Genomic DNA, 15,732 nt, shown 5'->3' on the forward strand with positions numbered 1-15,732 from the left:
GTATGATATTCTTTTACACATGTGGATCATCTTTTGTTCAATGGTGACCCAAATACGAAATTGAAAACCCCACCTTGGAATGGTGTTATATTAAAGGGATAGTTCACCCAAAATTTTTAATTGACCCTCATGTTGTTCTAAACTGCTAAATGGAGATTTTTTTTTATAATGTTCTTGCTGCTGATTTTTTTTATACAAAGAATGTATATAGGGACCAGGGGTGATGAAGCTTCATGAAGTACAAAATAAAGCCATAAATGTATTGTAATCCAATGTATTTATGCCCTATTTTCCAAGTCACCCAAATCTCATTCTATATTCAAAGTCACCGTGGTGCAATTGGTTAAAACTAGACATGAGAAAACTAATGCCAAAATGGTGTTCTTAGTTTTGTTTCCATCCAAGTTGCCAATTTAATTTATGGGAAAAATCTGAATATTGCAATACAATACAATAAAATAATTTGCGAATAATTTCTGTGTTTCCAACCCACGTGCTTATGAGAACATTATCTTCTCTTCTGGGGAAATGGAAGTTGGAGCCACAGTGGCTCTTTTATTAAATGTAATAAATTCCTACTTGCAGTGGATTATTATGTGGCTGAATATTAATGTTTGTTTTTTGTGTGTTCTTTTTAAGGAGCTGCCAGGGTTTCATGCACATGAAGTTCTGCCCTTCCAAAGACGGTCGCTACATTTTGGGCCAGAACAGCCCACCGTTCGAAACCATCCCAGAAGTGATTCACTATTACACCACACACAAACTCCCAATCAAAGGAGCCGAACACTTGTCCCTACTCTTCCCTGTGCTGGTTCAGACTCTCTGATTCATTGAAGCACTGCAGTTCTCAGTGCAATGAGCGAAACGTACAACAGAAGACTTTATGACTAATGGGATAGACCACTGGGAATGCAGAGTGTCTTGGAGGAACAGTCCTCCAAATTGGCAAAACATGTTGGTCCTTCATTGATTGTTCCTCTGATTAGAAGAGCATCTGGTTGAAGACAGCAACCTTTAGAATTTAATTTCTATCATGTCCGATTAAATTACAGCTAGATCTGTTAACATGCCATTTCAGATTATTGTTGATAACACTTGATTGACCCTTCTATGAACTGTATCAGACTTGCAGCAAAGAGAACATCAGACTGGTTGCAAAGAGACCTGCTGTGCAGCCTTAGTTATTGTATTCTCTGCTGGGACTTTGGATTCACCGTTGCAAATGTTTATTGATTGATTAGCAGCCTTTTATTTCAAGCAGACAGGACTCTCCTCTTTATAGCTGCTGTAAAAGACATTTCAACATGACAGTTTATAACTCTCCACTCTTTAAACTTTGTGAAGTCCTTTGGTTCTTGTAAAACCCTCTGGTCCACTCAGATTAGTCCCTAGGAATCCATTTTGTTTGTCATTTTAAGACTTCAACTTAGATTGGTGCATGTTGGTAATGTTTGCTTGCAGAATCTTTAACAGTAATGGATACCAACCATGATCTATATCGCAAAGATGTTCCTGTTATTTATGATGATATTAGGACACCAACACAGTAAAATGTTGTAAATGTGTTTTTTAGCTGCTGTGTTTTAAACTGATTTATAAGTGTTACATAATAAACATTCTAAGGAGTGAATCAGACTTTGCCTTCAATGCTTTTGTTGGTATCTCCCTTGATTCCTCAAACTGGATTTGAAAAGCTTGGATGTTGATTGCTGACACTTTGCGATATAACTGGATTTAAAACTTTGTGAGTGGTGCTTATCCATTCGAAGGCCACAACCACAATGCTAAAGAGTTTAGCTGTTGCTAAGGTGTCCTGAGTGGCAAGGTAAAGGATTCCTGGGTGGTTGATAACTGGCCCAAGTCACAAAAAGCCAATCCCTAAGTGTCAGTGATATTCTGGTCCATAGGTTTGGAGCAAGTCCCTACTTCAGTGTAAGTCTAAAGGCCTATTCACAACAAATCAGAGACAAACTGCTGATGAAAGGTCTGTTTACACCAATGTCACTAAATGAAAAGCAAATTCACTCCCGAACATAGGTGGCGCTTAATGAAAAGCAGTATTATTCCAGTATAGTACAAGTTTCTCCATTTTAATTTAATGTCCTCCACTGCACAAGACACAAACGTTAATACAAATTTTAGTAAAAGTCCTGCTAGCAATTTCATAATCGCAAGAATACAAATCTACTAAACTGCTAAAATACATTTGATTAAACTCACCTTTGATTCTGATTTATTATTTCTGCAATTGCTTATGTCATAGTTCCTTTTGTAGCTGCTGTAGCATTTATCAAATAATTCCTTGTGCTCCGATACCAAAGACAAGAGCAGCCCCACATCCATCTTTAATGCCGGTTCCTGGTTCTTCTTTAGGAGTTCAGTGTTAGCTTGAAGAGTAACTTTTGGTGCATTGGTGCCACCAACACAGCTGCAGTGGCTCGGGACATTCGACTAAAAGCACTTATATCATTGGTGGTCATTTTTTTCAAAGTCAGAAAACTCTAGTCTTAAATTAAGCTGCAGATTTTGTGTGTTCATGTTTGTGTGTCCGCATTATCTCTGTTCTGCCAAAGCGAAGTGTTCTGGGATTGCTTTCATTACACTGCTAAATGAAACGGCAGAGAATGATTACTGGTGTGACTGGTAGAGAAGGTATAGATCAGTCCTTTTACATCTGACTTCTGTTAGGAAGTCGGCCAGAAAAAATGGGGAAGCTTGAGGGTTGTCTGCAAGGATGCAAAATCAGGCTTGATTTGAAAGTTTATTTGGAATAACATTTTGATTCGCTTTGAGTTCAGATATATGTCACAATTTGGGAGACTGCAGCTCTTTGTGTGTGGGGGAGGGGAATGATCATCTATCAGATGCGCTCTCAGAAAAAGACACCTGCGATCACAGTAGAGCCAGGAATAATCTCACACTCAAATTACACCAACATCAGCCAAGCCCAAAAACTCACATTACACATGCACACCCACCCGCCTGCGAATTCAGAAATTCGAAAGGAGGGGGGACTTATCCGCAAGCAACGTTCTAGGAGTTCCCCTATCAGGAACATTCTGGGACGTTTTTTGGTAAAAAAAACAAAGTAAATAAAAAATAACCATTAGATAACATTCTGTATAAGGTCTTGTCAGGTTAGCACACAAAAACCACCCTACAACAGCCTGGGAATGTTAGTTTTTGGTTATACTGTAGAAAATAAAACCTAAAAATAACCATTAGAGAACGTTCTGTGTAAACTCTCATTAGATTGGCAGACAAAAGCCTCCCTGCAACATTCTGGGAATATCAGTTTGTTCATAAAAATAAAACCTCATGAGAACATTAGGAATTGGTTCCCACAAAAATTACCAAACGGGAACCATATGTTAACGTTGGGAGAATGCTCTGTATTTGCTGATGCAAGAGCTAATGGGGTTTTACAGAATATTTCTAGCCTTAAGTTAAGGTTCTTCTGGGAAAATTATTTTATGGTTCTAAAAAATAAAACCTAAAGAGAGCATTTTTAGAATGTTAGGAATTAGTTCCCAAAAAATAACCAAACGGGAACGATATGCTAAAGTCAGGTTGATGTTCTGTGATTGCTAATGTGGCTTTGAAGAATATTATGTGCGATAGGTTGAGGGTTAAAATATTGCTCGACTAACAATAATTTTAAATGAATACCAAATTTCATCTGTTTGTCAATATATGTATATAAGCAACAGTTGATGTATTTGGTATGGTATCCCATTTGTATGGTATCCCATTTGATTTTGTGAATTTAAGTCACTGATTAGATAGAAATATACTCATCTAATGCCAGTGGCATTGTACATTGTGCGGGCTACATGTACTGAATGTTCCCAGTTGCTCTGAAGCACATACACATACAGGCATGTCCACATGTGCACCACAAGTGACTCATATCACATTGTCCGAGACAGACACATTAATCTCTCCCAGACATGCCACAAACATGCACACACTCCGTGTTGGAACGAAAGCTGTTTCAACAGGTGTCTGCTAGAGTGTAACCAGAGATCACTCAAAATTTCAATGCTCATTCCACATCACAGCCATCCACCATGTCAACAGCTCTGAAGCCCTACAACATCTTCCACTCACAAAGAACACCGTGCTAATTCCTTTAGTAATTAGGCTCTTAATAGTCATGGAATAATTAGGTCTTACAAAGAGAGGCATTTCTCAGCCTCAGACAAAAGCCATGCGGTTAAAAGGAGGGCCCAGATGTGCGACGAAGTGTGGAAAAAAATCCTGTGTTTGCGCTCTCGCTTTTTGAGAGAAGCCGTCATTATCGTGTTACCAGTACGCTAAAGCAAGATGTCTTCTGGATTTTATCATGGAGAGGACTGGCAGCTTATACCGTCTGTTAATTTACTGACATCTCACCTTTGAACTGTCCTCCCTCCCTTGTGGGGAGCTGGTCCAGATAAAGATCTCATCCAGCAGAGCTTATCTCTAATGCCTTATCAGATGCTGCTTTCAACAGCTGCAGACGAAGGCTATTGTAATGGATTGAAAAGATGCAGGGATCTGGGGGAGGACACAATGTATCCTCTGCTTTAGTTAAGAGCCAAGCAGGAAGAGGATAGATGATTGATCTACATAATTGCAGGTCTCAGGCTTGTATTACAGGTTTTCATACAATGTGAATTTGGTCCTGGACCAATGTTCTTTTCAAAATATCATAGGTCAAGCTCCACCCCTATCCTTCACCTACCCCATGATATCAGAGGGCATATTCCAGCCCTAAGCCTAACCCTTACCCTAAAGTCTGACTGGTTAAGGAAAAGTCACATTAAGACCTAGGCTCAAGCTCAACACAGCACGTTCCTCAAGCAGGACAAGTACACACCAACACCTTCTACCTCAATCAACCCCTGAAAGCTTGTTAAATGTGACCCTTAGTCCCTGAATGGGAGCAAATCAATTGAGTGCTCTTGCAATGGCACATGCCGATTTGCCTGTCCAGATGGAGGTATTGTTCACAGTGAGTGCAGGGCCAAGCAAGGTGCTAGTCTGATGCATTCAGCCATACAGACACCCCTCAGCTCTGACAAGCACACAGACAAATGAATATCCTCAATAGTGGCCAGGCACAATAGCTCAGTGGTCCGCTCTTTAAATCATTGTGGCAAAGGCCCATTTATTACATGAGGTGCAGAGGAATATTGTGTGTGGCAAGTGTGTAATGCCTCAGTTTAAAGGAAGGATTAATGTCCCTGAAATGCCATGTGCTAATTTCAAAGACTTTGTTTTAGGTTCATCATTGTACGTTGTGGTTACGTGGTGTATTTTTGTAACTGTTTAAGGTTACACATGAAAGAATTGTACTCATTGAATGTGTTTACATCTACTCATTGAACGTGTTCACATCTTACATCGATTATGCTTAAGCCACACAGATTTCCTGACCAACCAAAGGGTGGCACCATGATGATTATGATTACCACTTGAGAGTTTCTGGTACAGTTTTTTACCAAATTTAATACGCTAAACATCCCATTATCTGATAAATACATATGCCGATACGGGTGTAAACACTTAAAAATAGTGGTAAAGAAAACCTACCGGTGTCGATCGGTTAATTCTTACATCGATGAAGGAACTCCATTTAATGCATTTACATGACCACACACATTGTCGGCTTATTGAGCATAATCAGTGTAAGAATGCGCACGTTATGTACATTTATGCATTTTGGCAGACACTTTTATCCAAAGTGACTTACAGTGCACTTATTACAGGGACATTCCCCCAGAGCAACCTGGAGTTAAATGCCTTGCACAAGGACAGAATGGTGGTGGCTGTGGGGATCGAACCAGCGACCTTCTGATTACCAGTTATGTGCTTTAGCCCACTACACCACCACCACTCCTGTATCCTATGTACATGCTCAATGTGTGTGGTCAAGTATACGTCTTAAATGTGATAAGGTCATAGACGGTTAAAGCAAAAACCAATCTGCACATGTAGATTTTTGCATATTTCTCTGATTTTTCATTGCATGTAAACACCTTTATTGGCACTCTTACTGGCTTATTTTTAATGTGCATAGTGTTGTGTGCATAATCAGATTATTTTAAGTCTCGTGTAAATACGGTTTTCATGCGCTGTTGGATGTTTTATTGAAATGATATTTTGTAGTTATAAGAGCACTGCTGTGTATGTAACTATCCTCGTCCCATACAGAAAACTGATATATGGTCATATTTAAACATATATAAAATAATGGTTCATATAAACTCACCGAGCACTTTATTAGGAACACCTGTACACCTACATATTTATGTGATTATCTAATCAGCAGAGCAATGAATAAAATCATGAAGATACTGGTCAGCAGCTTAAGTTAATATTCACATTCACCATCAGAATGGCAAAAAATGTGATCGAACTCTCAGTGATTTCGACCACCATGGCATGATGAGACGGACTGGTAGTTTTTCTGTAACTTCTGATCTCCTGGGATATTCACACACAACAGTCTCTAGAGTTTACTCAGAATGGTGCCAAAAACAAATAACATCCAGTTCTGCGGACAGAAATCCCCTGTTAATGAGAGAAGTCAATGGAGAATGGAGCGACGGTTTCGAGCTAACAGAAAGTCTACGGTAACACAGATATCCTCTCTGTACAATTGCAGTAAGCATAATATTATCTCAGAATGCACATGTCGAAGCTTAAGGCAGATGGGCCATGTTGGGCACTTTATTGGGACCATAGTGTTCCTAATAAATTGAGTGTATTTTGACCATATATGTACATATTAAAATTCTATGAGTATTTGAGAAAATGTTACATATGTGAAAAGGGCCATTCTTTTTTTTGTATTTTGAAAAATATGTTGAATATATTTGACACTTTTTATTTCTGTGAAAACCATATATGAACTTTATATACACATTATTATACACATATATTTCATATGTGTTTTGAATATTGCCAGATATTAGACTCCTTTATGGGGTAGATGTTGATCCTTAATTTGCACTTGAAGTGTTTTGTGTGAAATCTCCAAATTGATGTTGACAAACTGATTAATTGATTATGAATGTCATGTGGTTTTCAGATATAGAAGTACAACAGACATGATTTTGCCTTGGAAACAGCTTTGAGTTCAATTTGTACAGCAGTCATGTTCTATTTTTTTCCATCAACCTGAAAGCAAAGATCACAGTGTGGGAGAGAGAATGAGACTAGCTTAGGATGGTAAGTTACTTGAAATGTCACACCTGTCAAATGCAATAAAAACGATTCCCCAACAAAATGTCACTTGTTCTCACAATGTTCTCGATGTGTGAAAAAAACTCATCTTGAAACTCTTTTTTTTTTTTTTTTCAAACAGCACAAGATACAGTATGACTAATCGCGTCATGACTCTTTGTCTAATTTGATCAAGTATGACTTATAAGTTACTGGTATAATTAAGAGCTTTATCCTCCAGTTTTCCAAAATCATCTAAACTACCATTCATGCAGAGATGTAGTTAGCGTTTACTCCTGTAGCCTATGACACAAAATATGGTGGCATTGATCATCATGTTTTACAGGCAAAGCCATTTATTATGCGTTATCTTGATGCATCTACCAAAATACAATAAATAATCATTCTCAGACTTTATTCGTAGATTAATGTAGCGTGGATCTTCGCGTGAGCTTAAAAATTCCCGCCACATTTGATCTGTGCTGTAGCATCTTTCAATGTGATGCGACAGCGACATCTAGTGGTTAAATGCAAACAAGCAGTGCACTCCAATGCAATCTAAATCACGGTCCGTTTCGTTTGTCTTTCAAACACAAATGTTTGCATTTACACTATGGAAGCCTAGGAGTGCCATTTACAAAAGAATGAAGGGATAAATTACCAATCTATTAATTTGAAAGACAAATTTAAATGTGTATAAATAAAACCAATATTTTTTTTTACAAACAAATAGACACATTTAAGTCATTATATTTAACAATAAAATGTATATTTAAATTCACCTTTTAAATTGTGTTTTAAAAGCATTTGGCAATTGCTTTCCCTCATCCATTTGCCAATTGCTTTTCTTTATTGTTAGAATTTTACTTTTCTTTTAACATTTGTCCAGAGCTGGATTGGTAATCTGGCATACCGGGCATTTTTCCCGGTGGGCCGACGCACTTTGGGGCCGATCAGGAGTGGACTGGCCATCGCGAAACAGGCCAAATGGGCCACGATAAGCTTAAATTATCTGCCGTGTTATGTAGAACAGGCCACAAAACGCATCCGTGATATTCCCGAAGGGGGCAGCGATATGCAGAAAAGGATAGCGAACCCCCCCTCAGTTATAAGGCACACCCCCTCTTCCACATGCCACTCGAAGAGGATGTAAGACGGCCTGTCATTGGACGATGATATGAGCAGTTTATGTGATATTATTGGAACTGTGAATCCTGCATACAAGAAATGGATATGAAACATATCAGAGGTTAATGGTGGCTCGTTCACTGTGAAATACTAAACATGGCCCTACCTGAACATGCACAGTGATACGTGTCCAGGATGGGAGCTGGTAATCGTAATGCTGTTAACAGAATTCACAGATCCAATAATATCACGTAAACTGCTCGTACTTTTGTCTAATGACAGGCCGTATTACATCCTCTTCGAGTGGCACGTGGGAGAGGGGGGTGTGTCTTATAACTGATTTGAATGTTCATTGGTTGCTCTCACGAGTCAACAGTCCATTGTAATTTTTTTTAAAACTCAAATTGGTTAAAGGAAAAGAAAAAGGAAAAAGTAAAGTCATTGGCAAATGGATGAGAAGCAATTGGCAAATACCTTTTTAAAATGCAATTTAAAAGGTGTTTTTAAAGTGCATTAAAATGTGCATTTAAAGTGCAATAAATCTGATTTATTAATGCACAATGTGTCTTTTTATTTGTCCATTTATAACTTGATTTATTTATTCAAGTTTTTATTTTCAAATAAATAGATTGATAATGTATTCCTTCATTCTTTTTAATTGGACTACTGGGCTTCACCTGGTATGAACAAATGGTAAAAGAAAAGGAAAAGTCAAACAATGAAATGCAATTTAAAAGATATATTAATTTTATTGTTAAATATAATGACATTTTAAAACATGAATTAAATAAACATATTTAAATGTGTCTATTTATTTGTAAATGTATAAATTGGCTTATTTATTCATATTTTTAATTTCAAATTAATAGATTGTTAATTTATTCCTTCATTCTTTTGTAAATGGCACTCCTGGGCTTCCATATTACACACCATGTTATAATCAAATGCTATTAGTTCAAACTAATCTAGATAAACAAACTAGATCAACTAATGGTATTCATTTAAATGTTCCTATGGTATACTCAGAGCTTGGTAAAACTGCTTTCTCTTTTTAAGTTCTATGGGTATGGAATGATCTGCAAGTTACCGTTACTCTGTAGGTCTTTTAAAATCTGTACTGAAGGAATCATGCTGCTGTTTTTCATAATCTTTGAATGGTATGGCTTGTATGATTCTTTTTTTTTTTTTTTTTTTTTATGTGCTATTTGTTGTTTAAAATGTGTAATTGTGTTTTTTATGTGAAATTGTTGGTGCAGCCATCTTGACTCCCTGGAAGAAGAGATCTCGTATCTCAATGGGACCTTCCGGGTTAAATAAAGGATAAATAAAACAAGTTCAAACAATTTTATGTCAATTATCAATAAGTACTATTGGTCAAAAGTGCAACACATTCACAACCACCTCATCATACATTGTTTCTGTCAGATGCAATATCTCCCTTAAAGATAGTTCATCCAAAGATGAAACGTCTGTCATTGTTTACTCACCCCATATGACTTTCTGTCAGAATTTGTGTGACACTGCTCTTTACCATACAATGAAAGTGAATGGTGACATACATTGTCAGTTCATAACATTGAGCCTAAAATATTGTGTTTCACAAAAGAATGACGTGATGTTAAGTAAACAATGACAGAAGTGTAATTTTTGAGTGTACTATCCCTTTAACATCTATCACGTACAGTACACCGATCCACAGAATATTAACCATAAACATCCACAGTCATTTCATCACTTATTGAAACACAAAATGTGTTATTACACTAGCTTGTGTAATAGCAAAGAATAGCAAAGTATTCAAAAGTTTTTGTCTGTTACAGGAACGAAGTGTAAGCAAATAAGGAAGGCCAGTAATACAGAGTATGATGATGCATATAACACTGTTATGGCATTTTCCTTCATAAAAATATGTTTTAAACTATATTATTTTAATCAAAGATTGCACACCTAAGCATTTTGAGTGATTATATTCTGTAGTGGCTCTATTTTATGTGCTCACAGCACTTGGTCATTTACATAAATATTAATGCAAGTAGAAGACAATTCAGTTTGTATATCCCTTGGTCAGCACTTGTGTAGTCAAGCTTTGATTGGGTCCGTTGTCCCTCTGAAATCTAAGTGTAAGTTGATGGCCATACGTATTGCACAGGAACCATCACTGAACATCTTATGAAATCCTGACACAAAATCCAGCACTGTAGTGCATACTTCTGTAGTATCTTTCCCAAGAGGTTTCAGAACTTTCCCAAATATGGAAGTGCCCCTGCTTTAACCAGCACAGCAGACAGCAGGTCACCTGGCCCTGATGGGTGTGTCACAGCTGGTGCTGATGTGCCACTGTTCTGGTGGTGTGAGTTTACTGGCGTAGACGCTTTACTTCACATGAGGGCAGACTTCGCTACCCCACTAGCTGCCACGGCCATACTAGACTTGCTGTTCTCCGCAGTGGCAATTACTATTCCGGAGAGCGCCATTCCTGCTGCTGTGGGCATGGAGTCTAGTGTCGTGTGGCAGCAGCACAGTACTCGGAAGAATGCGACTCGCATCTCACTGCTGGAGAGTGTGTAGATGAGGGGGTTGAGGGCGGAGTTGAGCACCGCTAAGGCGATGAACCAGTCCACCTGGTATAGGACTGGGCACTGCTCTGGACTGCATCCCACATCCAGGAGTAGTAGTAGAAATAGAGGAGCCCAACAGGCTACAAACACCCCTAATACTATCACTACTGTTCGTAGGAGTGCAAGCGAGAGTTCCGATGGCCTTGAACTCACCCTTCGCCCACTGGACGTCACCAGCTGGTAGATTCGCACGTAGAGTACCACAATGGCAACTAGAAGGGCCGTGAAGACACTGATGCAGAAGGCTATGTAGCTTTTGTCGTAGAGTGGTAGTACAGTGGAGCAAGTGTGCAGCCGGCTCAAACAGTTCCAGCCAAGGCTGGGCAAGGCGCTGAGCAGTACAGAAACGGCCCAGCAGGCCCCAAGCAGTGCTAGTAACCTACCCCTTCCCGCAGACTCGCACGGCCGCAAACGAACCATGGTCATGTGGCGCTCAATTCCAATGGCTAGTAAGCTGAAAGTAGAGGCACTTAGGGCCACAAACATGCTTCCTTCTCGCAACAGCCATTGACCAGGACTGAGGAAAAACGTTTTGCTGCCAGAGGTGAAAATGTTGACCGTGTACGCCACTCCAGCTAGCAAGTCCGACAGTGCTAGGTTGCCAATGAGAAAATACATGCGGCTGTGGAAACGCTTGTTGCGCCATAGCGCCAGTAATACGGTTATGTTCTCCAACACTATCAGGACGCAGATGAAAAGCAGGAAGGCTGTCTTGCAAGTACCAAAACTTCTTGGTCTCCCCCACTTACCAGAGTTGTTGTAGTGGCTGACTATAACATCGTTCATTCCAGGCTCTAACTCGCTATCCATTTTCCACACACTACCGCTTCTGAACAGCAGATGGCATCTATGAGTGGCATCTATATAGAAAATTGGAAAAGCAATGGGCCACCTGCAGCATTGTGGTTTTCACAGGACCTAAAGACATAAAGAAACAAAAAAAGATGAAATAAAAAGTCAGACGTCTAGGTAAGAGGCAGAAATATTGTTTTAATGTATGGGGGACTATATGTTTATCACGTTTTATAGGGGAAACTTATGAAGTGGTGTTAGTATGTGTAGGAAACCACTTTTGAGATGATAGTAGTCTACGATATCAAAGTAATCAATTTAACACCACCTGTTCACTGCATCCGACAAACGACAGACGATAGACCATAAGTCATAGATTTACAGTGGAGTCGAATGAGGCTCTGTGGGCTTCCAACCATGTTCGGATGTGACGTTTTCAGTTCCATTTGAGCTTCGGCTGCGTTGAAATACTTTTGTGCGACTAGAGACCGTATGTGACCGCCTGACTGGATGTGATGTATTCATTCGAAACTATGACTGCAAAGAGAAATATCAACCGATATTGTCTTAAACTTTATTGTAAATGCCTGCTACTTCTCTTTGTCGCAATAATGTGGTTCGCTCTCGGTGGGGCACATGGTGAGTTGTGCGTAGATACCGGGGTGGATGGCGTGGGCCTCCACACGCGCTATGTCTCCATGGTAACGCGCTCAACGAACCACGTGATAAGATATGCGGGTTGACGGTCTCAGTCTAAATACATTTTTGTGGTAATTAATATTATGCTGTCGATTGAGATTAATTTGTATTGACCCCTGAACATTCTTTTAATGTAATTCTGAGGTTCGGTAGCAAACCTTTCATAGTTGCATCGCAAGAATAAAATCCTTGGCGAACAAAATGACAGTTCATTACGACTGCCACTAGGGGGAGAACTATGTCATATAGATATGTCCAACATGTTGGTCGGGATGTTGTTTCCGATACATTAGGATTTCTCAATTTCTTTCGGTAATCGTGATCGAATAATCAGTGATGGCCACACTGCGGACACTGCATTTTCACATCTAAGATTACATTTTTCATACAATAATGGTTATGGTTAGGTAGAGTTTTGGGTTGGGTTGTAGACTTTACAAAAAATTTATTCCTCATATTGCCTGTACAGTAGAAAACAACTCACTTCACTGACATTACACCCAGAAAATTGCGCTCACACGTGACCATACGCCCAAGAACACTTAACGCTTTGGCCACATGGGGCAGTGTTATGAATTTCGGTAAGTATACTCCGATTTTAGATAAAGAAAAGTCAACCTACTCTTTCCGATCTCACTGTGAGATCAATCTGGTATGTCACCTTGGAGACAATGAAAAGTTTGGAAAGTTTGATTCACTGTTACATAAATCAACAGCATTGGCAATGTTGTATGCAGTGTTGGATACAATGCATTACTAAGTAATTATAACTGTAATTAAATTACTTTTTCATTGAAAAAGTAAGGGATTACTCTTAATTTTAATTTAATTAGTTACTTCTGATGTAATTTTGTTAAATACTGTATAGACTATAGAACAATTCTATATAAAACAATAGTGAATTTAAACTTGAAATCTAATGTTAAAATGCATGTTTTGTGGAGCATGGGTAGCTCAGCGAGTATTGACAATGACTTCCACCCCTGGAGTCGCAAGTTTGAATCCAGGGTGTGCTGAGTGACTCCAGCCAGGTCAACTAAGCAACCAAATTGGCCCAGTTGCTAGGGAGGGTAGAGTCAAATGGAGTAACCTCCTCACAGTCAGGATTAAGTGGTTCTCGCTCTGAATGGGGCACGTTTTGCGCGTGGATTGCGGAGAGTAGCATGAGCCTCCACATGCTGGGAGTCTCCGCGGTCTCATGCACAGCAAGCTACATGATAAGATGTGTGGACTGACTGTTTCAGAAGTGGAAGCAACTGAGACTTGTCCTCCGCCAACTGGATTTAGGTGAGTTACCGCGCCACCACGAGGACCTAGTAAGTAGTGGGAATTGGGCATTCCAAAATTGGGGAAAAGGGATAAAAAAATAAAAAAAAACATAAATGTATGTTTTCTAATTTAATGCAGCCCCCTTAAATTCTTTGTCCAGTTCATGAATCATTTATTTGATTTTATATGATTAATTTGAAAGAATTAAAAGAACAATGTCTATCATGTCTTTCCTTGTATTTTTTTCAGTTCCTTATATCTGGTCGAGGTTGATATGGGCTTTAGAATGTAATTAGTAATAAGTAATGTAATTACTTTTCAGTAAGAGTAATTAGTACAGTAATCTAATTACACTGTAGAAGATGTAATTAATATTTATTAATTAATTTAATTAACCTAACACTGATAGTATGTACTACAGTCAAGTCAATAAATCTCACTGAATTTAATTGAATAGTAAAGGCGGACATTTTTTTTTTATTTGATCAAAGAAACAACGTGAAAGAACTAAAAATTATTTAAATCAGCTATTAATAACTAAAAATAATCTAATCCATAAAAATTCAAAATTCATATTATTAGTAGTTTTACAATAGCTATATGTGTTCTAAAATAGTTTTATAAAAAAAAAATTTTTTTTTAATGATTAATCCTTTGAAACTCTTGTCCCCACAACATTTACTTCAAGTTAAGAAACATCTGGCAAGAAGACACAACAAATGTTTATTTATCACTGAGCCGACATAACAACATTTGAATTGTAATGACACCTGTGCTATTTGTAAAAAGTTTTGTGTGAGCATTTGTGCTTTGTTGGCTTTTTATCATAAATCTATAAATTTAAGCACAAATAGTCTTAAGTTAAAGTACATTAATTTACGACATTTTAAATTTTAAGCTCAGCATAAAACTCTTCACTGGAAGCACAGCGTTTCTTTACCTAGCCATATCTTTTTGAGGAAGAAACAAATCTACTTCATTAAACACACTTACCGCTTATTTCCGAGAGATGGACATACATCTTGGTTCATTGGTTAATATTTTGCCAACAAAAAGTTCCAAAACTTCCAACATGTCTTGGTAGCCGATGTGTAAATGTATCCTCCGCCTTTCCTGAGTCGAAACTCACAGCATCCAGATTTTTTAGAAGACCGCAATATTATCCGGAGTTTTTCGAGTAAACTGAAAGTGCAGAATAATAACGAGTGAAAAATAATTCACCTTGGAGTCCCAATCCGAATCCTAACTCTCAACGGGCTTTGCCTCGCCATTCCTCTTCACACTGGGCGGGAACTGAACGTCTGTGATGGATAGAACTAACAAACGACGTGTTCTATCTTCTATGTTTGGATGCATTTTAAGTCGCTGAATTTGAATTTGATGGGAGGGTGCGCGCACTAATATTAAATACAGTGATGATTGATTACATGTGCGCGAGCATCCTCTGATGTTTGCGTTTATTAATGAGTGTGATTTCACTGGCATTCCACATGTTTTTGGAAATTACCGGGTTAAGTCCAGCAGAATGACGTAACCCCGAACGAGTCATGCTAATGATGACCTCTGACATCTTAGTATTTAACACGACATTAAGCGTGTGAGTGCAAATATTATTATCTTAGCTGTTTAACAGTATCATTTATGGTCATGAATTGATATAGCCTACATCCAGGGAATGCATATTTCATTGATTTAGCAAAAGGAACAAAGCTGCGATAGATATGTTATAACAAAAACGTTGCTGTTAATATGCTTTAAATACAGATACATTTTTTGCGTGTGATTCCAAAAACATCTGCTTGAAATGTAATTCCATAAATGAAGTTCTAGAAGATCTCACACATAATAAAGTGCTAGGGTATTATCATGTTTTTGGACATGTACCATGGTATTATTTACACTGTACCTTGGACTACCATGGTATATGAAACATTCAGTATGGTAATCTTTCAGTACTATAGTATACATTAAAGTACCATAATATTACCACCTAAAATAGTAATCATTGATTCAG

At 38.3% G+C, this 15,732-nt stretch overlaps 2 protein-coding genes across 2 annotated transcripts in view; one reads left to right on the forward strand and one right to left on the reverse strand.

The window, feature by feature from the left end:
• shdb (Src homology 2 domain containing transforming protein D, b) overlaps window positions 1-1,620 on the forward strand; it is a 36,826-nt gene extending 35,206 nt beyond the window's left edge. Inside the window, exon 7 of the mRNA XM_052122257.1 lies at window positions 640-1,620. Within this exon, the coding sequence (XP_051978217.1) occupies window positions 640-826 (187 nt within the window). The 3' untranslated portion in view covers window positions 827-1,620. The remainder of the gene's footprint in view (window positions 1-639) is intronic.
• A 7,598-nt stretch (window positions 1,621-9,218) lies between these two features.
• On the reverse strand, window positions 9,219-15,005 carry LOC127639931 (sphingosine 1-phosphate receptor 3-like). Its single transcript, XM_052122273.1, has 2 exons — window positions 14,712-15,005; window positions 9,219-11,876 (listed from the first exon to the last, which is right to left on the reverse strand). The coding sequence occupies exon 2, from the start codon at window positions 11,766-11,768 to the stop codon at window positions 10,719-10,721; it is 1,050 nt and encodes a 349-aa protein (XP_051978233.1). The 5' UTR covers window positions 11,769-11,876; window positions 14,712-15,005; the 3' UTR covers window positions 9,219-10,718.
• Window positions 15,006-15,732: the final 727 nt, after the last annotated feature.

The sequence above is a fragment of the Xyrauchen texanus genome, chromosome 48, assembly GCF_025860055.1.
Source record: "Xyrauchen texanus isolate HMW12.3.18 chromosome 48, RBS_HiC_50CHRs, whole genome shotgun sequence".
In the NCBI taxonomy this organism is placed as follows: Eukaryota; Metazoa; Chordata; class Actinopteri; order Cypriniformes; family Catostomidae; genus Xyrauchen; species Xyrauchen texanus.

Coding starts and splice junctions, on each gene's coding strand:
- LOC127639931 (XM_052122273.1), bottom strand. CDS start 11,768: ATGGATAGCGAGTTAGAGCCTGGAATGAACGATGTTATAGTCAGCCAC.